General features: G+C 55.2%; 1 protein-coding gene across 1 annotated transcript in view; it reads right to left on the bottom strand.

The window, feature by feature from the left end:
* Nucleotides 1–23,525, bottom strand: part of PLEKHG4B (pleckstrin homology and RhoGEF domain containing G4B) — a 62,809-nt gene continuing 39,284 nt past the window's right edge. Inside the window, 22 exon segments of the mRNA XM_057539720.1 lie at nt 1–329; nt 665–784; nt 787–837; nt 1,405–1,482; nt 2,242–2,440; nt 2,510–2,719; nt 3,321–3,491; nt 4,160–4,308; nt 4,311–4,389; nt 4,458–4,547; nt 5,480–5,729; nt 8,058–8,266; nt 8,389–8,775; nt 9,393–9,553; nt 9,635–9,726; nt 13,313–13,472; nt 13,475–13,599; nt 14,108–14,250; nt 14,879–14,977; nt 15,317–15,433; nt 17,520–17,606; nt 21,405–21,498. Coding sequence (XP_057395703.1) covers nt 1–329; nt 665–784; nt 787–837; nt 1,405–1,482; nt 2,242–2,440; nt 2,510–2,719; nt 3,321–3,491; nt 4,160–4,308; nt 4,311–4,389; nt 4,458–4,547; nt 5,480–5,729; nt 8,058–8,266; nt 8,389–8,775; nt 9,393–9,553; nt 9,635–9,726; nt 13,313–13,472; nt 13,475–13,599; nt 14,108–14,250; nt 14,879–14,977; nt 15,317–15,433; nt 17,520–17,606; nt 21,405–21,498 — 3,400 coding nt within the window.

The following is a 23,525-nucleotide window of genomic DNA, read 5'->3' as shown; positions in this document are numbered from 1 at the left end:
TCACTCCCCAGGGTGGGGCCCCTGCCAGGGTGCAGCCACAACCTCGAGTGTGGCTGGCGGGTGGCCTCTGCGGGCCGCGCTGGGGATGGCAGACCTGAGCCCTCCGACGCAGACCCTTCCGCCTGGTCTTCCTGCCGGGAGAAGTCCCACCTCCAGATTCGGGGCTGACCAGAGGCTGCCGCAGCCCAGATGGGAGCCGCCCGCGGTCCTGGAGCCTGAGCGACGTGTCCAGGAGAGCGCGGTGGCTCTGGGCAGGCGATGGTGCGTGCTCCCCGTGGCCGCTGCCTGCTCTGAGCAGCTCACGCCCAACACTTTGCGCAGAGGCACCTCTGTGGTGGGTGGGGACGCCCTCAGGGGCGACTTCATGGTGGCAGTGGCACATTTTGGGCTTCGGAGGGCACTTGGTTTGTTTTGTCTGGTTTTTCTTTTTGCTTGTTTGTTTTAAACTTGTTCCCTGTTCCCTTGTCTTGAGTGGAAGCGGAAATTTTTTTTTAAGTAAATGAAAATCTCTAACCTGTTTGGAAACCTTTGGCAGTACGTGAAATCAGGTGAAATGATGAACACGTGAGCCGGCTCCAGCGCACGCATGCGCTCACGCAGGGGAGGCTGGCGCCCCGCCTCCTGCTCCAGCTCGTCCTCCTCGATGCAGGTGTGGACGCCGTACGCACGGGGCAGCGGGCAGGGCTTGTGGGCGCGTGCGGGGGCAGCGGCCCCAGGGGGCAGGAGGGCCGGCCGCTGGAGGAGGGTGTGCTACTGTCTGAGAGGGTGGGGTGCGGTCCCTTGAGGGGGCGGTGTGGTCACAGGAGGGCACGGCTCTGGACGCTCGGGTCCGTGCCTCTGGAAGGGGCCAGAAAACGAGTCATTTGGCCTCTGCTGTAGAGGTGCAGCCTAGATTCAAGAACAAGATGGCCAGCCAGAAAACTACTAGGTTCCTTCCGCCCCGGTCCCATCGGGCCTCACGGGGCTGCCGCCCGTCCAGCCCGACGTGTTGGCCCGTGGGGCCCGGCGCACTGCGGCGCCTGGGTCTGAGTTGGCGGGGCCGAGCGAGAGCCGGGGCTGTGGCCGCTAACCTGTTCCCCCCCCGGTGTAACTGACGGCCCGGTCGCTTATGGCCGCGTTGCTGGGCTTGACGTCCATGAACAGCTTGCCGCCTATCCCCGTGGACACCAGCTCCTGTGTCCTGAGTTCTAAGACAGGAGCGTGTGGGGGAGTTTTCTAAGCAGCTCCCTGGGTTTAATTCCACCCTGAGTGTCTCTGGGGGACTGGACGTGCTGAGGTGCCTGTTCCGGCCTCTCTCAGGGAGCCCAAGGGGGTGAACCAGGAAAAAGGAAGACGTGGGACCACAGAAACTGGGTGTCCAACCAGGGAGGGGCGGGTCTTCGTCTGCGGATGAAGGGACATCACCTTGTAGTGGGCAGAGGCCTCCAGGCAGGGCATGGCTCCAGGAAAGACACACTGACAGGTATCCGCACACGCTTGAAACTGAGAGGGGATCCAAGCACAGGGTGAGAGCCTGAGCACGAATGAATGCTCGGTAAACCCAGCAGAGAAAGAGGATAGCCATTACGGTTGCGGGGGCTGCGAGGGAGGGGCAGGAGCAGGCGGGACAGCAGGGGTGGAGAGACCAGGCCATGGGGACTTCCTGCTCCTCGTCAGGGCTGAGTGACTCCAAAGAGGATGAGGAGCCCCCGGGCGCCCCGAGCAAAGCTGCTGTGTGCGTGCGCATGTGCGCGTGTATGTGTGTGCACATGTGTGCATGTGCATGTGTGTGTGTGCACACGTGCACGTGCATGCGTGTGCCCATGTGTCTGTGCACACGTGTGTACGTGTGTGTGTCTGCGTGTGCATGTGTGTGTCTGAGTGTGTGCATGTCTGTGCCTGCCTGTGTCTGTGTGCATGGGGGGGGGTCCACACTTTGAAGGACGTGGCAGTGAGGAGGCCGTGGGGCATCTCTGGTGACAGGTCAGGGCCCTGGCCAGGGTGGTAGCCTCCGAGTGCCAAGTGGTCGTGTTTGGATGTCAGGGTGTTAGCATATTAGGGTTTCTCAGGCCCAGCAGGGTGGTCAGAGCCGCCAGAAGGAGGGCCAGCTTGGAGGGGTTGCGATGAAGATGGCATGTGTGGCAGCCAGCCTGGATGAGCTACCACTCTGAAGTAGACCGAGGTGTCCCAGTGACCAACTCAGGGGAGAGGAGGGACTGAGGGCAGACATGAAGGAGGAGGGAACGAGGTGGGGGGTCTTACCTGTGGGGAGACCACAGGCTGGCCATCGGCGCAGCGTCCAGGAGGCCAGGGGCCTTGACCACAGGGCAGGGCAGAAAGCTGACGCCACGGGTCTGAGGGCGTCTGGGAGCTGGGGCTGAGACCTCTCTCTGAGTGTGGGGGCCGGGGTCTTGCTTATCGTTTTAAGGAGAAGTAAGTGTTCGTGTGCTGATGGATGGTGCTAAGGGGCCCCTCGGCCCGACCACGAGCCCTGAGCCCAGCCCAAGCCCAGCCCGAGCTGGCCCTGCACGCCGAGCGCCCTCCAGCCGCTCTGTCCACCTCGGCTCCGCAGAGCCTGCCGCCACAGGATCTTCCCTATCACGTCCGTCCAGGCGGTCTTGACCTCCGCGGAGCTCGCCTGGAGAACGTAGGTGTCCTGCGATTTCCGCCGCCTGCGGAACCAGATCTCAAACCTCAAGCCACTGTCCCCGACGTTCTCTGTCATCCCGATCTCTGCCATCTGCAGCCACAAGCACCGGGAGGGACCTCAGATCCTGCCCTTTGGACAACTGACCGCTCTCTGGCTGATGCTTGACCCCAGCGCCTCCGTGCCGGAGGTCCCCTCACCCAGACACCGAGTGGTGTGGACGAGGCTGGGCCGGGGGCTCGTCGCCCCTGCCTCCCCGTTGCCCCTCGCCCCGACCCCTGCCATCCACGCTGGCTCGCTCGTGAGGGCTCAGCCCCCCCCCCCGAAGGGCTCCCTGGCGTGTCATCACAGGACCCCTCCGATGAGCTCGCTGGCAGGGAAGGGGTTGCGGTGGGGCCTCTCCCGGGAGACTTCACCCCCAGGGCCTGTCTGGGGGCAAGGGTGAGGCCCAGGCCCTGAGACCGCCCAGGGGAAGGCCTCCTCTGTGTTCTGCCCACCTTCACCCAAACCTGAAATGGAGTCACCGACGAGGAGACATTTGTTTTCTAGCCCCTGGATTGGCATGTGGAACAGGAAGGACAAATGGCTCCCTGCGGCTTCCGGAGGCCCCAGGCTCCAAAATTCAGCCCAAGAGCCACAATAACAAATAACCTGGCGTTCCCTCCGGCCCCCAGCGCCCTGCTCGACGCGGCACCTTGAAGGACTGCTTGTACGCGTACACATCGTGGCCTCCGTCCACCTTCTGGGTCTTGCTGAACAGGATGAGGTCTTCAAACGGAAACACGCGCCTCAGGTGCTTCTTCCTTCTGCAGCAAACGAGGAACTCGTCCTGGCATCTCAGCTGCCCCTGTGCCTTCAAATCCACCTGCAGGCGGGCCGGCCTCTCTCAGGGGGACGGAGCATGACCTGATCCCAGCCCTGACCTCGCGCCACTGTAACGAAGCCTCCACAAGCCAGGACGATGGCTGCGTGAGGGTCAACTGTGCCCAGCCAGGCCGCCCCTTCATGGGAGGTGCCCCTTCCCTCCCGTGGACAGCCCTGTCCTGGGGGACGCCTGGGCTGTCCCAAATTGCTGGACTGAGCTCACTGGACAGAGGGCTTGGGGGCCTTCGGGTCTGCGGGTGGCCACCTGGGGCTGATCTGTCGTCTTGAAACTCTTGTTAATGCTGCTTTAACAAAGGCACCTGCGTCTTCACTTGGAACGGGGAATTCGGTGGCGGTCCTGCCTGACCGGGAGGTCTGCTCCTCCTGCTGGTCCTGGGCGCTGGCCCCACCCCGGCCCCCAGCAGGGGCGAATCGGTAGGCTCAGGCCCAAAGCCAAGGCCAAGCTCAGTTTTCCCATATCCAGTTATTTCAGAGCAGCCCCAAACACCGACGTTTAGCACTGAGAGCCCGCCGGCCTTTCCTCCCGTGGCTGCCGCCCCAACAGCCTCTCCCGGGCGTTCCCTTCCCTCTGGGCGGGGGTCTGTGGGGCCTCAAGCGTGGGCGCCTCCCCGCAGGCCTGTTCTACCCACCAGGGTCCGGAGCACTCACGTCACAGCCGCGGACGGCGTCCAGGGCCAGCAGGCCGTCGCCGTGGCGCAGCTGGAAGCGCACCGCGTCCTCGGCGGCCCTCAGCTCCCCCAGCTCCTGCTAACGGGCGGGGCAGCCGCCAGCCTCCTTGACCAGGGCCCGGAGCAGAGTGAGTACTTGGCCACGCGCTGCGCGGGCTTCAGCAGGTAGGAGGCCAGGTCCGTCTTGTCGCCCAGCTCCCGCGGCTTGTCCTGCAAGGCGGGCGAGAGGGTCAGCCGGGGCCAGGCCGGGCGGCCAGGCTCACGGGCGGGGGGACGACCCTGAAGAAGGCGTTGCCGTGGCTGCAGAGCAGGACGTCCGCCCGGGGCTTGTTCTTGCTGTAGAGCGCGGACATGCCAAGCTGCTCCTCCTGCGAAGGGAGGGCTTGGGTCAGAAGCCGCCCAGCTCCGCAGGGTCTCGCCGCAGTCGGGAGCAGGCGCTCAGCTCCCCGGACGTGGTGGGAGCCCTAGACTTGGTCTCAAAATACCAGTTTTCGGGGAAGAGACAAGAGGGTGGGCCCGAGGGAGGGTTTGAAATATTCATTAACAGTCAAGAACCAAGTTTGTCTAAACACTTAAAATTCTCAAGATTACTGTCAACATAAAACAGCATGGAAGTTGCACATTATGGCTAAAAGCATTTTTTAAGAAATAGCTGAAAAGACACAACACGTGGGATGTCCTTCAGCACCGGTGTTTTTGTCACGGTAATTCATACTTAACAATGCTGAAGCAGAAGTGTCACCTGCCCCCAGCACAGACGCTGCCCCAGTGCCCAAAACTGTGTTTGGTAACTACTTGTTGAAAGAACTTTCTTTTCAGAGTAAATTAAGAATTTTATGAAGACTCAATATTCATGGTTGAGAACAGACTTATCAAAACCTCAGGTCTCCTCAGAATAATCTATAGATCCATGCGGCTCTCAGAGCTGGTCAGGAGGGTCTGGCGCCCCTCTGGAAGGGGAGCTGGGCAGGCTCGCAGGAAGACCGTGACGGGGACCAGGTGGGCTTCCTACGTGCAGGGAGCAAACCGATTTTGGAAGCTGCTTTGGGCCGGCTAGCTGTGAGGGGTGGGTTGCGGACAGATTAGGTGTGATGACACAGGTGCAACCCCAGTGCCAAGGGGCTCTCGACCAGGGTGCCGTCTGCTGACCCCGAGGCCCAAGTGTCCAGAGCCAGGTCATAACTGGCAGGGACGTATCTCCTGACCCGGACACAAGGGACCCACTGGCCTGAAACGTGGGCCGCTCCCAGCACGAGTGGGGCTGGCCTCACCCTGTCCACACCGTGGGCTGGGGACTCACATATCTCAGGAACGCGTGGCCCACGGCCCAGGGCGCGATGCCGGCAGCGCTCCAGCCCCGGAAGTGCCCGCGGTGGAAGGCGTAGAGCGTCTCCCAGTTCCCGAAAATGACGCTGCGCTTCCCTCGGAGGTCCTGGGGCAGGTCCGTCCTTTCCATTTCTGGAAAACAGTTGTTGGTGACACATCCTAAGGACCTAACGTACTGCCTCTCCGTGGAGATCATCTCGGCCATCACGTGCTGCGGTCGGCTGCTGAAAGACAGAGAGCCGAGGGGACGCTCAGGCCTCGCGGCCGCCAGCCTCAGCAGGCACTTCGTCAGCGTTATTCCTGCCTCGGAAGAAACAAGAGACTGAAACTCCAGAGTAATGAACGCGGTATACACAGACGGGAGGCGCACAAAAGCACTCTCTCCCGTGGTTTCCTGTCTTCGGGGATGAGTAATTTCGAGATGCTTCACACCTGAGCTGTCCTCGCACCGGTACTGGAGTCGCTCCTCTGATGTAGAAGCACAGGGAGGTTACAGCAGAAGGAAAGCTGTTGCATCGACGCTTCCACGCTGCCGATCACGGCCTTTTCAGAAGAGAGAGCCCTTTGGAAACTGAAAAGGAGAGATTCGCAGGCTCCCTAACTTCAAGCCTGAACCCAGGTGGTTTGATTCTAGCACCGCCTTTAGGGGGCAGCTCTGGCAGGAAGAAGACTCGCACGCCCGCAGCAGGGAGCCCTCTGCCGGGAAGGCTGTGCTGCGGATTTACGGGAAAACTGGTTTCCGGCGCACACCGGCTGCTAACCTACCACAAGGTGTTCCTGAAAAGTCAGCTCTACTCAGTGACCTCTGACCCAGACGCAGAGAAGCCGCTGCAGCAGAGGACGGAGAGTAGGCCTGGGGGCCAGCGTGGCACGGAGGTTGACAGCGAGCGGAGGGCCCTGTCTGGGCTGGAGGTCCCCACGCACACGACGCGTTCCTTCCCTATTTGATAGCATCCCACCAGCCACCTTCTGAAACTACTCCATCCTAATGACACCAGTGGGGGTTGGTAGAGTTTTTCCTGCCATTATCTGTCTTTACTTTTTTTTTTGATTGGAAGTAAAGCAGCTAATGATAGGAAATACACTGTGGCCAGAACGCTGTGAGTTCACCCTGTTTGCAGCAGACCCTGGACGGCCCCTTCCACGCCTGCAGCACGGATCTTACAGGTGCTTCTTGTTTCCGGGAAGACGGTGCCTTCTGCTGGTCGGGGGCCCGGAGCCCTTGGCGGCGGCAGTGCCGACAAACGCAGCTGCTGCCACGCGAGGTGCCCTTGTCACACCCACGCACGGCCGCCGAGTCACCTCCTGTAGACACTCACCGAAAACAAGCGTTCTTCTTCAATATCCAGAAAAGAAGTACACACTAGCGTGGTCTGGGCATCTGGACCAAGTAAATGGAAATTGACTCATAAAGGATAGAAATTTCTGGGGAAATGACTGCTGGCCAAGCGACAGGAGCTCCCTCTGGACGGCTGGGTTTCCGGGAAGACGGGGTGGTTCATGCAAAGCTCCCGCCCTGGCCCTGGCATCTGGGAGGACTCGCTTCCTTGAAGGTTGTGTGCGGGGTCCCCACCGCCAGGCCTGGGCTTGGTGGGTCTGAGGCCTGTGAATGGCGGGAGGGGGACCCATCCCCAGCGGCAAAGGCAGGACAGCTTTGCCAACCTGCTCCCTCCCGGACCCAGGACGTCCACTCTGGGTGGCCAGGAGGCTCCCGGTGAGTGGACCACACCTACCCCTGCCTTCTGCTGCCCCGACACCTTCAAAATGAGCTGGAAGGCCGTCCACAGACCTGCAGCTCTCCCTGTGGCCTGCCCCCACCCCACAAGGTCCACCTTTAACAAGGTGGTTGAAGGTTGTTTCAGAAGAGCATTTTGTAACCATCTCAGTTCAGATTCGAGCTGCTGTCTGGAGGAAACACACGTGGACCCATCCAATGAGCAAAAGAGACCAGGAGGACGCCCCCCTCCAGCCAGGGCTCACTATAATCAGGGACAAACAACCCAGAGGCTATGAGGCCAGGCTGGCGTCACTGACTGTCACTGGGGTGGGCGGGGTCCTTGACCACGTTTTATCCAGACAGCTAATAGGACGTATCTTTTTGCAAACATCTTCCTAAAGATTTAACAAACTAAACGGACATTTTCATTTGGGCAACAGATAAACGGGCACACACTTCTTACCTCAATACTTACAGACTTTTTTAAAAGCAATTTTTAAAGTAATTTCTTCACATTGGGGGCTTGATTTGCTTATTGTAATTTTCTAGAAATGGGCTCTAAACAACTAGAGTTGGTTGTTTAACCATCAGAGCGGGTGTGCTAGGTCACTACATGCCCTGAAAAAGCAGGCGGCTTTTAGAGATTCTGTTCTGAGCACAGGGAGATCACTCATGTCTTGTTTAAAATCAGGCGTGAGTGCTTCAGCCTGGACCTGACGGGGAAGGCCTGGAGGGGCGTCCGTGGGTTTCCCACGCTGTGGAAGGGCACTTCACGGCTTTGGGTTTCTAGATCCCACTGACCACTAGGCCCACAGGTTGAGGGCATCTGCCTCACCTTCCAGCTCGCCCCTTCCCATCCTCCTCGGAGGGGTGGATCCTGGAGGGAGAGGACAGACTCCGGTTCCGAGGGAGCCGAGGGCTCTCGGCACGTGGCCTCAGCGGGGGCTGCTTCTCTGAGGCCACGGTGGTGTTGGCCACCTCCAGGCCTTTGATAAAGACGCCAGTGTGGCCCAGCCGGAGGGAGTCCCTGGGGCCACTGTCAAGCTGAGGAGTCGCGAAGCTTTGTGTTTTCTCCCTAATTTTCTTCAGGGGGGTGCTTCCCGGGGTGGGCGGAGCAGCACGTGCAGCTGCTGTCCTGTGCGTCACACCTGGGCCCAGGTGCTCACCTTCCTGGCCACACACAGCAGCTTGTCCGGCCCACTCCCCAGCTCGGGCCTCGGGGTCCGCGGGAGGGGTCCAGGCAGGCTCAAGGGGCTGCCCCTCGGGTCCCTGGGCAAGCTCGTGCTTCGGGGTCTCCAGCCCAGAGGCAGGGTGCCGGGGCCCGGGGCTGCCTCTCCAAGGGCCTCTTGCCAGTGGCGTCGGGTCTGCCAGCTCTGCAGCCACAAGGTTTGGCCCCGTGGCAGCGCCCAGTGGCCGCCGGGGCCCACCACCACCACACTCGCCCCGGGGAAGCTCTGCACGGCCTCCCGGCGACAGCGCGTCCGACCCTCGGTGACCAGCTGTGGGTCCAGGTGCCCCAGGCACTGACTGCACCGCAGCGTCCGCCCGCTCACCTGCCCGGCACAGGAGGGCGCCGGTCAGCGCAGTGAAGGACGGTCACGGCCTGGGCGGCCTCAGCCAGCACCCTGAGTAAACTCAGGTCACGCTCTGCCTGCTGACCAGGTCGCCCAAAGCGAGGACCAGGGTGAGCCAGAGGCCAGAGCGAGAGGAAGACCCTGTGCTCGCGGTGGCAACTGCCGGCCGGACTCGACCGTGGGCATCAGGGCTGGAGAGGCCGTGAGATGGTCCGCGTCCCTGCCTGGTGTGGGACCCATGGGCCAGGGACCTCGGGCCGAGAGTTCCCGGCCTGCCCTGGCCTCTTGGGTTCTGTGCTCCCGAGGACTCTGGCCCTGGCGCCCTAACGGCAGGTATTCTAGGGCGCTCGCGAGAGTGCAGGTGCGGCTGTGCTGCAGCAATCGTTCTGGGATCTTTGACAGTAAGTGGACTTTTATAACAGAGCCAGTAAACAGAAAGAACAGTTCACGCGTCCTCGTGGCCTGTCTGGTACAATAAATAAACCCCTCACAGGTCTACGGAGAGCCTGGGGGGGCGCCCACCTCGCAGCGAATGTCCGCAGCAAGGACCGGGCAATGCGTGCACACCCTGGGAGGGACTGGGCCGGGGCTCTTACCGTCTCGCAGAACTTGGACCCGCGGGCCTGCCTGGCCAGCTTGCCCTCCCTCCGCTCAGCCAGGCCGGCCTTGGCGCTCAGACTCCTTCTGAAGGCCTGGGTCCCTTCCTTGCGCCTTGCAAGTCCTCTTCCATCAGCCGCAGCCCTTTCGGACGGTATTGCTGCGGCCCAAGGACCCAACAATCAGAACAAGCCCCAGCAGTGCCCTGGGTGTCCCTGCGTGTGTCCTGGTGGGCACCCACCGTCAGCCCGTCCGGGAGAGCCTGGGACGCCTGCCACTGCTTTGTGTTCCCCAGAGAGAGCAGCGCCAAAGGCCCGAGGAATTTCTCTCTTTCTTTTTCAAACCACGATGTGATCTACATAGGAAAAGAAGGTTTTTCTTTTTTCTTTTTTTTTTTTTTTTAGAAGGTTTTACTTTTAAACATGCTAAGGAGTCCGGCCCTAAGACTTCGGAGGACAAAGGAGGTGTCAGACGCCGCCTCGGGGCCGGTGCATCTGGTTCCTACAGCCACACGCCTCGTCCAAATGGCTCTCCTGAGCGCATCCGAAGGCTACTCGGCCTCAGTTTGAACCATGGTTTTCACTCGTGATTTTTCAATCTGTGAATGGGAGTGAATGAGCTTGGGTTGGAGAGGGATTGGGATGACCACAGATCTCCATGGCTCAAGTTTATAACTGTTTTAATTGTTTGGAAATGGAAATTTAGATTATTGAAAAACGGATCCAGAAGTTTCAGTTTCGAAACTTGTTACTATGCTACACAAACTCCAGAAACATTCCTCAGGCTGGTGGCACCTGGGAGGGACGCAGGGGCGATGGCAGGCCTGCCTGCACCCACGCAGTCCGAGGAGGTCACGTTCATCACTTAAGAGACACAGTTCCCATGGCAACAGCACTACGCTCACCACGGGCACGTCGGAGGCAAACCCTCACAGGGCAATGCAGGGCCATCCGGTCGTTAGACACCCAGGAAGAGGTTTGCTATTAAAAATGGAGCGATTGGGCTGGATCTATCAGGACAATAATTGTATTTAATGAACTCAGATGTACGAGCAGAGGAGCGAGACCAGAGTACATGCTCTTTGTGGACAGAGTCATGGAAAAAACCATCAAACCTAGATTTTTGCAAGGAAGCACCTGCAGTCCTAGAACCGCCAGGTAGAGACCAGGAAATGGTCAGCAGGGCAGAGGCACCTCAGAGGTGGAGTCCCACTTCCGACCTCGAGAAAAAATAAATTCCAGTCGGTTTGAAAAATTAAATGGAGAAATTCAAACCATGAAAGTCTTATAATGGAATACATTAGTCGTTCTGTAACCAAAAGATAGGAAAGGCCACATAAATCATAAGCGAAGTTAAAGGACAAATTACAAATTACAGATATTTGCAACATAATCAAAGGATTAGAAGTGACATAATGAAACTATTACAAACTGTATAGAAATTGGCCAAGTACATGAAAAAGCAATTTATTAGAGAAGTAAAAATAACCAATAAATGTAGGAAGAAAAGGTTCAACTGCAGCATAAAAAATCCGAATGCAGACAATGATGAGACACTTTATCGTCACCTGTCAGATTGGCAAACGAGAAGGCGGGCCTCCAAAGGCTGCCGAGAGCCCAGGCTGGGCCAGCTGTCTGGCAGGCCGCTGGCAGATGTCTGAAAACCTCAGAAGATGTGCACCCTGACCCTCCAATCCAGCCTAGGAATTTGCAAACAATCACGAAGTGCGAAGGATGTGCGGGTGGTGATGTCTGTAATAGCGAACAGCACGGCAGAGCCCCGGAGACTCCCACGGGCGTGCGTGCCCACGCAGGGCCCCCCTCAGCGCCAGCCAGAGGAGCGTGTGTGGCAGGATCTCACCATGGTTAAAACCTAGTTCCTTTCTAATTCTTCCACAGCGTGCGTGCAATTTCTTAGATAAAAAAGACAATGTAACACACTATATAGGATGATCCCATGTTTAGGTTAAAGTGTATTTAGTTTTGGGTGAAGATGGCAGACTAAAACATATCTAACTTTGATCCCTCCTGAAACACTGCTAAAGCGTCAGTAACCTCTTTCAAGGTATAGCGGATGGGGGCAACAGAGAGGCTGGGAGGAGGGACACTGGGGGGCCCTGGGCGTCCTGAGCAGGTGGTGAAGCTGAGGGAGCCTGGGAGCCGTGGCGAGGCAGGGGCCCCAGTGCACGCCCCGTCCACCCCGCGGGGCCCGGGGTGCTCTCCGCAGAGGGGCAGGCAGGCAGGGGGCCACGGGAAGGCTGAGTCTCACCTCCTCCCTGACGTGCAGGAGGCCCTCCCCTCGGGGGTCAGAGGTGGCATCTCCGGATGTGGGCCCAGCAGGGGGCCTCCAATGGCCCCGCCCCACTCGTGAACTGGGCAGGCAACCTAGGATCACCAGGAGAGCCTCCAGCATGAGAAAGAGAAGCCAGAACAAGCCTGCAGAGGTCCCCTTGGAGGGGAGAGAGGCTGAGCAGACACCATGATCAGTATTTCAGCGAGAGCAAGTCAGGTGCTGTAAAGAAGGGCCACTGAGAGGAATAAACAAACGAAACCTCCGTGGAAGTTACCAATGTTAGAGCAGAAGCAAAAGCACACAGTGGGGTTAGGAGATAAAGTCCATAAAATCTACTCTGAAAGTAGAGGAAAAGGCCAGCGACGTGGAAAATGGAAAAGGAAGAAAGCGAGCGGACCAGCAGGAAGCGTGGCATCTGGGAAACGGGGGTGCTCATCAAGGAACCCCAGAATCCCCAGAGCTAGGGGGGCCAAGGAGGAGCTTCTGCTCACCAGGCTGAGGCGGCCCGAGGACCAGAGGTGGGCGAGGTTCTGGGGGGAAAGCAGGGCCCAGCCCAAGGCCAAGAGGGGAGCAGAGCAGACTCCTCTGCAACCCGGGAGGCTAAACGACCGTACGGTGCCTCTGCCGTGGAGGGAAAACAAACTACTGAGAACTGTGAAGGAGAAGAGACAGCATCGGATGTCCAGGTCTTAGAGTTTCCATCCTTTCTCTGGGAAGTCCTGGAGGGCATTTTATAATAAAATACATAATACATAAGAAACAGTAGACCCCACAGGATGGAGGAGGCCCCAGAGGACAAGGAATTGACCCTACAGGGTAGACAGGGGACCCCACAGGATTGAGGAGGGGGTGGAGGAGCCCCAGGCAGGGCCTGCCTCCAGGTTGGGGTGTCCCGAGTCAGCTGTGCTCCAGGCTGCCACCACCAGGACCAGGTGAGCTAGTCAGCCTCCTGTCTGTGCTTCCCTGCCAGCCAGCCTCTGGCTCCCCTTCCCTGCAGCCTAGATCAGCTGGGTCACCATCTCCCACCACCCAGGCCCCCCACTGGCCCATGGCTGGGCGCTAGGGCTGTTTGTGGGGAGGCCAGGGAGGGAAAATACACAGTGTGCACACCCCACCGTGACTGCTGGCTGTCCTGGGGACCAGTCTGGGGTGCCCTGGGGGTGGCGCTCCTCCCACCCTGACTGCCCCATGGTGACCAGACACTGGAGGATGCAGGGCCAGCTGAGGGTCCAGAGAGTCTCCAGCCACTCTTCACTGTCCCTATGCTGCGGGCTGGGCGGGGGGTCCTGGCTTCACATTCACTAACCAGGAAACAGTGGCTGATAAAATAATAAGGATTTTACTTGAAAAACATATAAACTTTTGGAAATCGTTATATGCATATGAATATAAAGAAAATCTGGATTAAAATAGTGAGTGTTACACTGGTTATTTCAGGTAACCCGATTCCATACCTCCTGGAAGCCTGACTGTCACCTCCCCCCGGAGCCCTGATTGTCACCTCCCCCCAGAGCCCTGACTGTCACCTCCCCCTGGAGCCCTGACTGTCACCTCCCCCTGGCTCCCTGACTGGTCACCTCCCCCCTGAGCCCTGACTGTCACCTCCCCCCAGAGCCCTGATTGTCACCTCCCCCTGGAGCCCTGACTGGTCACCTCTCCCAGGACACTGACCTGGTCGCCTCCCCCTGGAGCCCTGACTGTCACCTCCCCCTGGCTCCCTGACTGGTCACCTCTCCCAGGACACTGACCTGGTCGCCTCCCCCCTGGAGCCCTGACTGGTGTCCTCGCTCCTGGAGCTTCTTCAGTGCCTGCAGACTCTCCAGCTCCTGCAGACACCTGTTGGAGGCGAGGACCAGCCTGTGGACCTCTTCGTCCACTTGGTTGTACAGCCTGCAGGCAGCCTCGATGGTGTCCCTGGAAAGGGAAGGCAGCTGTCGGGGTGTTTGTTCACAGCAAGCCCCGCGTCGGTGACCCCTGGTTACGAACACCAACTGCACTCTGTACATCTGACAAAAATGGAAGCCCCCGAGGAGGCCCACAGCCTGAGCAGAGCATAAACACGCCTGTGAGCTGTGACACCCTGCCAGCCACAGGTGCGGGCACCCCGGAGGTGGCAGGGGAATGTGGGTGGGTGGACCCGGGGCCTGGGAGGCAACAGGCAAGGGAGCATTTGGTTAGGACTGACGCTGAATCCCAGGAAGTGACCTTTCTCCACTTGAGCCTTCCAAGGAATCTGCTAGGCTTCCTTTAGTTACAAAGGGAATTAATCTCTGGTCAGTCACAGTGTGTCCGTCAGAGGAATGCAGCTTTGAACTCCTTGGAGACACTGCAGGTGATGAAGACGGGCTTCCCGTGAGCGGGCAGAGCACTGGGAATCGCCTGGCTGGGCTGCGGTCCAGCGCTGCCCCAGCGGGACACTCACTGGCAGTCTTGGCCGGCGCCGTGCTCCTCCCTCCTCAGCCGTGCCAGCACGGTGCCGCCTTCCAGCCGGAGGGCCACCAGCCGCGCGTCTTCCAGGACATGCTTCATCACCGCCCTGTGCTTGCCGATCAACTCTGCGACCTCCTGCCCGGGCGGGAGAAACGTGCTTGGAAGCCCTCCTCCAGTCCTCCCAAGCCTAGCGCTAGTGGACATGTCAGTGTGACCCACGTCCTTGCTCTGTCAACCGAGCTAAAGGCAGGTGGGCTCGGCGCACCCCACACGCCACCCAGCCCCCGCAGGACGTAGCACAGCTCCAGATGCCCTTGCCCGAGGGAATTGAGGTCTGGGGGCAGAAAGAAAGAGGGAGGCTTAAAGGCGGCAGCAGGAGGAGATCCTGGCGTTTAGACGAGGCCATGGGTTTCACCGCGCACCCTGGGCACCGGGACGCGTCTCCAGGCCCCTGGTCCCTGGGCCGTCGGGGTCCCTCCAGACAGTCCGCCTGTGTGTCTCCTTTGAATCACTCACTCCTGACAGCAATCACTTGTGCCTTGGTGGCATGTCAGCAAATGTACTGGTGCTGTTTCTTTTCTGGGCAGAGTGGGATTTTTTTGGTCACAAGGGGGAGGAAGTGGTCTTTTGGAAGTTTTTTGCTAATTGAAAGGGATCTGTGAATGAAAAAGAGCTTGAAAATTTTTGCTGAGGATGATGGTTTTGACCAAACTGTTGTGTTCCCACCTATCTGTCAAATAAGATAAAATACACGAGAAGCTACCTGTGCTGTGCTTGGGGTCCTGTGGGTGTTCAGGGAGTGGACTGAATTTTGTAGGAAAACAATGGCTTCCTTGCAGTTTGAGGTGAAGGGCTCCAGCTTCTATTGAGGTTTGAGAGCCAGGAGACATAAAGACAGGTTCTGTTAGATGCTGAAACAAGCAGCTGTGAGTTCCCACATTTAAACCCGTCTCAGGTTGTAAAGCCTGCCATGCGGCCGCCCGGTGACCTCTGCACATCTACAGAAGTTCCTCCCCCGCCCAGGGTGGGGTTTCGGTGGCATTCTCAAGTGCGCCACGGTGTGGTTGTCCAGAAACAGACTGTTGATGGTGACTATGACAGGTGTGACACTTGGGGGGGGGGGTGCCCTTTTCTGACTTAAGTAAAGAAATCCATCTAAGGAGAAGCCCAGGGTGTGCAGCAGCTGTGAGTTGCACCTTACCCGACGGAAGCAGATCCAGGCACTGTGGCTGTAAGGAAAGGAGCCCTCGAGGTCTGCAGTCAGCTGGGAGCTGTCGACAAGTTTGTGCAGGGCCTTCAGGGAACCCACCAGCTCACACTGCCAAGGAAGGTGTTCACTGGTCATGGCCACGGACGCAGCCCTCAGGAAAAACCACTAGAATGGCTCACTCCTGGGAAAACTGCTGGGTTACTGGGTTGAGAGGATTGAGAAGCAACTTTAGGGTTCAGCTATCCTGCCTGCTGGGGGCATTACTGGAGTATATGTGGTTGGACACAGGAATCTAACCGAGATGTGAAAGGAGAGACAGCAAGAGAAATAGAGGAAAGACCAAAAGAATGGAAAAGTTGGGGAAGAAGAGATGGCAAGATGTTAACAGGAAAAGGGAAAGGGCAGGAGGAGGAAGGGAAAAGTGAGAGGATGAATCAAGGATGAGCTACTTCTGGTTTGGCAGAGTTGACCCTCCCCAGACAAAACCAGACTCTGGATAAAGTATAACGACAGCCATCTGAAAGCTCTGGAGTGTGAACAAAGCCACCATGGAGGCAATTGAAACTGGGTAAAAGGACTGGCATGGGGTGGCTCCCTGTTTTTGTGGCTTTGGCCTGAAGGCAGGCTGCCAATATGGTGAGGCTGGAGTGGCTGAAGCTCTGATAGAAAATGGGCATCTTTCTGGCCTAAACAGCCAGAGGATAGAGCTGGGGCAGAAAGTGAAGGTCAATATCCACCCCATGAAGAAAGCTGGGGAAAGGGAGCTCCAGTTGTGTGTAACTGGACCTACTCAGTCTAATCAAGTTAAATGCATGCTAAAACAGCATTCTGTGAAGGTTTATGACAGAATCCAGAGTCTCTACAACAGAATATTCACAATGTTCAAAATATAATCCAAAATTACTTGACACACAAAGAATCAGGAAAATGTGACTCATTCTGAAGCTTCAGGAAAAGACAATCAACAGAGATCAACCCAGAAAAGACCACAGATGTTGTAATTAGACAGGACTTTAAAGCAGCTATTATAACTATGTCAATGATGTAAAGGAAAAGATGCTTGCAATTAATGAGAGAATAGGAAATCTCAGCAGAGATATAGAAAATCTATTAAAAAACCCACTGAAAATTTTATAGCTGAAAAACACAATATCTGAACTAAAAAACTCACTGGATGGGCTTAATAGCTGGATGGAGTCAGTGACCTTGAAGATAGATCAATAGAAACAATCTGATCTGAAGAGAAGAAAAAAAGTGAAAAAACCTCCCAGATTCTCAAAGACTTATGGGACAATATCACTACTGTATGTGTAATTGAAATCAAGAAAGAAAGGAGAGAATGAGGCAGAAAAGACTCTTAAGAAATAATGATTGAAAACTTCCTAAATTTGGTGATAAACATAAACGTAAATGTTCAAGAAGTTCAGCCAAACTTAACAGGATAAATAAGAAGAAAACCATGCCGAGTCACGTTATAGTCAATTTGCTAAAAAAGAAGGAGAAAATCTTAGAAGTGGCCAGAAAAAATGACACATTTCCTATAGATGAACTTTTTTACTATGAACTTTTCATCAGAAACTAGGAAGGCCAGAAGACACCAGAACAACATCTTTAAAGTGCTGAAAAAACAAACAAACAAAAAAACTACTGTCAAGCCAGAATTGTAGATCTAGTGAAAATATCCTTCAAGAATGAAGGCTGGGAATTCCCTGGCAGTCCAGTGGTTAGGACTCTGTGCTTCCACTGCAGGGGGCACAGGTTCGATTCCTGGTCAGGAACTAAGATCCCGCAAGCCACGTGGCATGGCCAAAAGTAAATAAAAATAAATAAAGAAAAACAGAAAAGAAATCTGAGGGGAAGAGAGAACATTTTAAAAAAACGAATGAAGGCAAAGTAAAGACATTTTCAGATAAAAGAGAAAGAAGCAAGAAGAGAAGGAAAGAACACAAATGAGGTGGAGAAGAAAAACCAGATTTTTAGAAGTTTTCTGATGTTATGCTCTGCAGGGGTCCTGCAAGAATTCAAGGCACTGGAGACAGGTTTCCAGGCTCCTGTATGGAAGCAACTAGATCTTACAGAAATTCTTCCGCACGTTATCTCATCTAGGTGCCCTAATATTTAATTTTATGCGTCACTCAGGGTCTGTCTGTCAGAGTCATCAGTCAGTCTGGTGCTTACGGTCTAAGACCATTACCTGAATTGTTGCATCCTTGTCAGGCCTAAATGCTGATTCTTTATCCACCAGCAGCAAAATACTATGAATTAAGGGAGGAGATGTGTTCTGAAATAAGAAATACTGATTAGCTTTCTAATTTTTAACTTCATTGAGTTAATAAAATTGTCCAATTTTTATTGGTTCTACTTTGATATGTTCCAAAAGTTCCTAAAATGCATAAAATGTAGTTGCCTTCTCTGTGAATATAAATTATTTGCCCTTATGAATTTTAAGGTAATCAGGTTTATTGATTGTAATTAACATAGGATAAATTCACCCTTTTTAGTGTACAGTTCTCTAAGTTTTGACATAACTTATAGTCATGTAACCACCACCACGATCAAGATATAAGACAGTTTAGCGTCCCGCACATTTCTTCATGTGCCTCTGTAGTCCAGCTCCGCAGTCCCTGGCAATCACCCAGCTGTTTTCTGTCTCAGTAAATTGCCTTTGCATGTATCGTATGAACGGACTCATGCAGTGCAGTATCGGCTTCTGTCACTTGGCACGCGGCCCTGAGACGCGTCCCCAGCGCTGGGAGGTCAGCAGCTCACGCCTCTCGCTGCTCATCATGTTACCTCGACTGCGAGCACCACAGTCGTGTCGCTCACTCAGCAGAGGAAGGACATGTGTGTTGTTTCCAGTTTCTGGCAATCATAAACAAAGCCTGTAAACACTGTGCTTTCATTTCTTTGGTGTAAATATCCAGCCATTGGTTGGCCGGGTGCTGTGGTTAAGTGTATGTTTAGCTTGTGAGAGACCACCAAATAGCCTTCCCGAGTGGCTACACTGTCCTGCATCCCACCAGCAACACCACGGCCTTGTTCTTGTCAAGTTTGTGGTTGTAGTTGTATGTGTGATCTCATTTTGGTTTTAAGTTGCATTTCTCCAATGACTTAAAGATGTTGAACATATTTTTATGTGCCTATTTCCCGTTCATAAATTTTTTTTTGGTAAAGTCTGTTCAAATATTTTGCCCATATTTTACTGGACTTTTTTTTTCTTACTATTGAGTTCTGAGACTTTATATATTCTGGATACAAGTCTTTTATCAGATATGTGTTTTGCAAACATTTTATCACAGTCTTGGCTTTGTATTTTCATTTTAGTAACAATGTCTTTTGAGGAGAAGTTTTAAATTTGGATGAAGTTCAATTTATCATTTTTTTCTTTTATGGATTATGCTGTTGGGGTCAGAGCTAAGAAATATTTGACTAAACCAAGGTCATGAAGATTTTCTATGTCTTCTTCTGGTGTTTTGCAGTTTTAGATTTTACATGTAGGTCTAAGATCCATTTTCAGTTAATGTTTATATATCATATGAGGTATGTGTTGAAGATTTCTTTTTTTTCTTTTCTTTTGCATACAGATGTCCAATTGTTCCAACTCTATTGGTTGAAAAAAATCTTATTTTTAAAAAGTGTTTATGACTTTAATCAAACTCCTGTCTCTGTTTGCTAGATTATATTGAGGCCAGATCATTCAGCAATAAAATGCTTTTATTTACCCAGTGTTTCTTCATTCATATTCCCTAAGGCTTTACTTTTTAATACTTTCTTATAGTGATAAACAAATTTTAGGCTTTTTTGTAGTCCCCTATTTTGAAATGAATTTACTGGATGGGCCTCAGGAGTCATCCTGTATACTTATATTTTTGTTAAGTGGCTTCTTGTGGATGACACTTTTTGTTAATATTTGTTGAATGAATAAGCCATAGAAAAGCCATAGAAAAGAACAATCTTGTTTTCCTATTTTAGAGCCATATTCTATTTCTCTTACTCAGTTTAGCTAAAATTTTGAGTTATCATGTATTAAAACTACAAACAGTTTGGAAAAGTGTTTTATATTTCTTATATATTCCTATTTGAGTGAATTTTTACTATTAGGATTTGTTACTATTCCAAAGAGAATTAATGTTAATTCTCAGATAAGAGAGAACAGTTAATGATCTATGACAATTACCATATTAAGAAGGTAACAGTTACCTGCTGCGAGTGGGGTAGGGATGAGCAAATTCTCAGGGTTTTCTTCCACCAAAAGGGAAAAAAATCACTCTTCCCTTTTCAAAATGGAAAGCTTTCTATGGTATCTGAACCTTAATAATTTAACAAATTTGAAGTATACTTACTTGAGGTAGATATGAAGAACAGCTGAAATTTTTTGCCCTTTGTAAAAATATTTAACTACTTTTATACATCCCTCAAAACTTAAATTGAAAATGGACACATGATCCTTAAATTCCAGCTCATTTCCATTCCTCTCATTTGGATCAGAAATCTTGCTGTTAGCTGAGCCAAAAACAGGGCAGGGGTCTGCAGGCCAGCTTTCTCTGCAAGGCCCTCAGGGCAGTCTGAAAGCCAGCTTTGTGGAATAGTTATGTCCAGACATGGAAAAGAATTCGATTTCCTCTCGTAACCCCATCATGAAGCTCCTTAGACTATTCGCGTGTGATAAAAAGTCCCAGATGTAGCTGACGTTTTTCCCAGCTCCTAGCTTCTGCTCTGGGAGTTGCGTGGGTGGTCAGGGACCACCTCTCTCAGGCCTGTCTCCCCCATGGGACCTGAGTGGCCCAGGATTTAAGGGAAGTCTGTACAAAAAGAAATGCTGGGGAAACCGGTAAGTGGCCAGGTCCGATCTGCCTAGAACTCAGGTCAACAGCTAGGGTGGGGAAGCGCGGCAGACTTTCTGCGAAGGGCTCACTCATCTCTGCCTGAGGCTGGACCCCTGATTTTCCATGGGCTCTTCATGGTTGCCGATATTCACGTTCCCATCGGATGCCAAAGGAGCAGAGCTGCCCCAGTCCTCCCGCTTTAGGAAACGCCCGCAGAGTGTGCAGACGTGCATCTGCGTCTTCCTGGCTGTCTGGCCCTGCTCTGCTCCGTCCCGCACACAACACACACGCGGTACAGCTCGCGGCATGGCATGCAGCACAGTGTGCCTGCCTCTCCTCTCGCCTGGAAGTTTGGATCCTCTCCCCAAGCCCCTCCGGCCTGGCCTCCCCAGCCCCCGCCCCGCGCAGAGCCTGTCTGCCGGGCCCCTCTTTTCTTTCCCCAGACCCTGCGCTCCAGCTGATCAGACTTGCTCCAACCTCAGTCACTAAATCTTTCCTTGAAAGAATTTCTGTTTGGCGTCCCTAAATGTAGGCGCCTGGGTGAGAACAGTGCCAGTGCTGCACCGTTAGAGATGGAACAGAGGAAACGGTTTTAGCTCAGGGAGCTGGTGGAGGCTTCCAGGTGCCTGAGGGCCCGGACCCCAGCACGGCGCTTGGCACACAGGAGCCCCGTGTACACACGTCTGAGGGACACTGAATGTCCTCAGGCTCCCGTCTGGCCCTGGGTCCCTGAAACATCCAGTGGTGCCTCTCTCCGTTCCAGGGACTCCCTGGATTCTACTCATGACCTGGAATCCAGGCTTGGGGCTTCCTGAGGCCGCTGGTAGACCACCGGCCTTGACCCCATCCCAGAGGGCTCCAGGACTCCTAGCCACCCAAGGTCCAGGGCCCACACCCCACCGCGAGTGGCGGCCGCCCCTGCAGGCCTCCATTCCTGTCTGGGAGGGTGACTATCTACCCTGCACCCGGATTTAGTCGGACAGTAAACACGGATACGCTGTGAAGGGACGTCATCACCGTTCCTGCTGAGTCAGAGCACAGACCAGAATGTCTGCACGGCTGACCCTGGCCAGCTGGACTTGAAGGTCTGCAGCGAGACTGGGAGGGGGCAGGAGCAGGACCTTGCTCTGTTCCTTGCACCTCTAAGCTCAGGCCCCTCCCCACGTCTCCAGATTCACAGGAGGGAGGCGGCGGCTGCTGACCCCCTGCGCCTGGAGAAGCTCGGAGCCCCAGGACAGGACCCGCCTGCTCACCTGCAGGGCCGCCAGGGCCCGGGAGAGGGCGGGGGCGGCCAGGCTCTTGCGTGCCTCCGCCAGGATGACCAGCCCCAGCTCCCGCACCTCCTTCCTGGAGAAAGAAAGACAGGAGGTGTTAAATCTCGTCCAGAACGAGTTTCCCTGTCTCTCCATGAGACGCGTCCCCACCCAGATGCTCTTGGCTCTACGAGCTCGGGACTCTTGACTTGACACACGTCAACCTTCCGCTTCCTGAGGAATCAGTGGCTTCTCAGTTGGAGGTGGGGCAACCGGGACTCACTCTGGTGGGCCAGTGGTGGGGAGGTCTGCTTTCTCTCTCCTGCCCGCCGACACCCACCCAGCTGCAGCTCCGGGAGAGTGAAGCAGGGCCTTCAGCCAGGAGCCAGAGGCTCCTGGGAGTCTTTGGACTAGTGCGTCTGTTTGGGTTGATGCAGGACTGCAGAGCATCCCCTGAAACTAAAAATCTCGCCACGTGCTTTGGAAAACCCTGTTGTCTGTAGTGTGAGTGTGATCAGAAGCTTCGGTTCCAGATTCAACAGGAAAGAATGACAGGCCGGGACAAGTTGGTACATTCACTCTTCAGAGCTTTCAGTGTCCCTGGGAACCGCCTTCCGCTGTAGCTTCCGGGGTCAGCGAGTATTCTAACTCAGCTGCCTGTCTGGACGCTGGTCTCTAGATGCACACGCAGCCGCACTGAGCCCGGGACCGATGCCGGCTTACACAAGGCTGGCAGAGCTGCACGGTTTTAGTGCCATGTTCTCGTTCGCCCCCCAGTCAGGTGTGCTCAATTTGGGGTACAACTGCTAAAGAACATTTTAAAGGGTGTTTCTTGGGGGAGGCCAGGTACGAGGACAGAAGTGGGGCTGTGGAGCCCAAGCTGACGCGCCCGGTGCTGCCTGCTCCTCGAGGCCCAGGTGGGAGCAGGCAGGTGGACGCCATGTCTCTGCTCAGGGACTTCTCGGTGCCCACCTGCTTGGCCACACGGGTCTTGGTCAGTGCTGCCACGAGCTGGGCGAGATGCTCCATTTCCTCGGAGGGTCTCATATCCAACCTGCCGGTCAGGCCGGCGGCCTCCAGCAGGGACGGCTGGATCTCGCTCTGCCGTCGTGGGCCTCCCTTCCCTGGCGCCCCTGGCTCTGGGGCTTCCCATCATCTGCCAAATCAATCGCGGCCCCAGAGCCCAGCAAGTGGCCGCACCAGGACCACAGGGGCGGTCATGCTCAGTGACTCACATGCGCTCCTCTACGACGTCACCCACTTGGCAGCTGGCAGGACAGCCCCGCCCTTCCTGGGGCCTGTTCCCGGGGTCAGACGGCTGCTGGACCCTGGTCCTGAGCGGCTGAGACAGATCCCTTTGCTCATTCCTGCATCCACATTGGTGCCAACTGGAGCCCCAGACCAGATCCGCTCCTCTTCTGCCTGCCCCTGCTCTGGACCCCTTGACTCCTCTGCTTCGCCCTCACTCCCACCGGCTGGCGGCCTCCAGGTCCCCCGTCTGGCCCCTTGGGGTCCCTGGTCCACCCCAGGCCGCTGTGCAGACCTGCCCTGGATGTCTGGGTCTGCATTTCTGCGGAAGCCTCAGAACTGTCTTCCTGAAGCTGCCGGCCGCTCGGCCTGCCACACGCCATGGTCTTCGGCCCGGGGGGGCCTGCTGTCTTCACAGCATCTTCTGTCCTCAGAAAGCGCCCGACTGCTCCAGGCCTTGTGTGTGCCCTTGCTCCCCCTCTTGTCTGCAAACCCTCTGCCCCCTCCAGGGCACAGTATGTCTGGGGAGTCCCTTTCGGCACTGTGGGCTTGTCTCACCCTGGGAGCTGTGATAATTGGGGTTCACGTGTGTGTCTCCATCAGGGCAGGAACTTGTGCTGTTCCCTTTTGTCTTCCCAGGTAAGTGCGGACGGCAGGATGGATGGGTGGGTTCCTGTATGGCGCAGGAGGGTGCATGGACGACAGCCAAGATCCCTTCCGAGTTTAAGGGTCTGTGTATCTAAGAGTTTGATGGCAGTCCTTTCACGAGGCAAACCCATAGGAACGCGGGGCTCCTTGTAACACGCCCGCGGGAACCGATGATGAGACTCTCCTGGGCGCTCCTCCCAAAGATGCGGCATCTCAGGTGCCCCT

This window comes from Balaenoptera acutorostrata, chromosome 2 (genome assembly GCF_949987535.1).
Source record: "Balaenoptera acutorostrata chromosome 2, mBalAcu1.1, whole genome shotgun sequence".
NCBI lineage: Eukaryota > Metazoa > Chordata > Mammalia > Artiodactyla > Balaenopteridae > Balaenoptera > Balaenoptera acutorostrata.
Note: the sequence above shows the minus strand (reverse complement) of the source record. Positions and strands in the feature narration are given on the sequence as shown.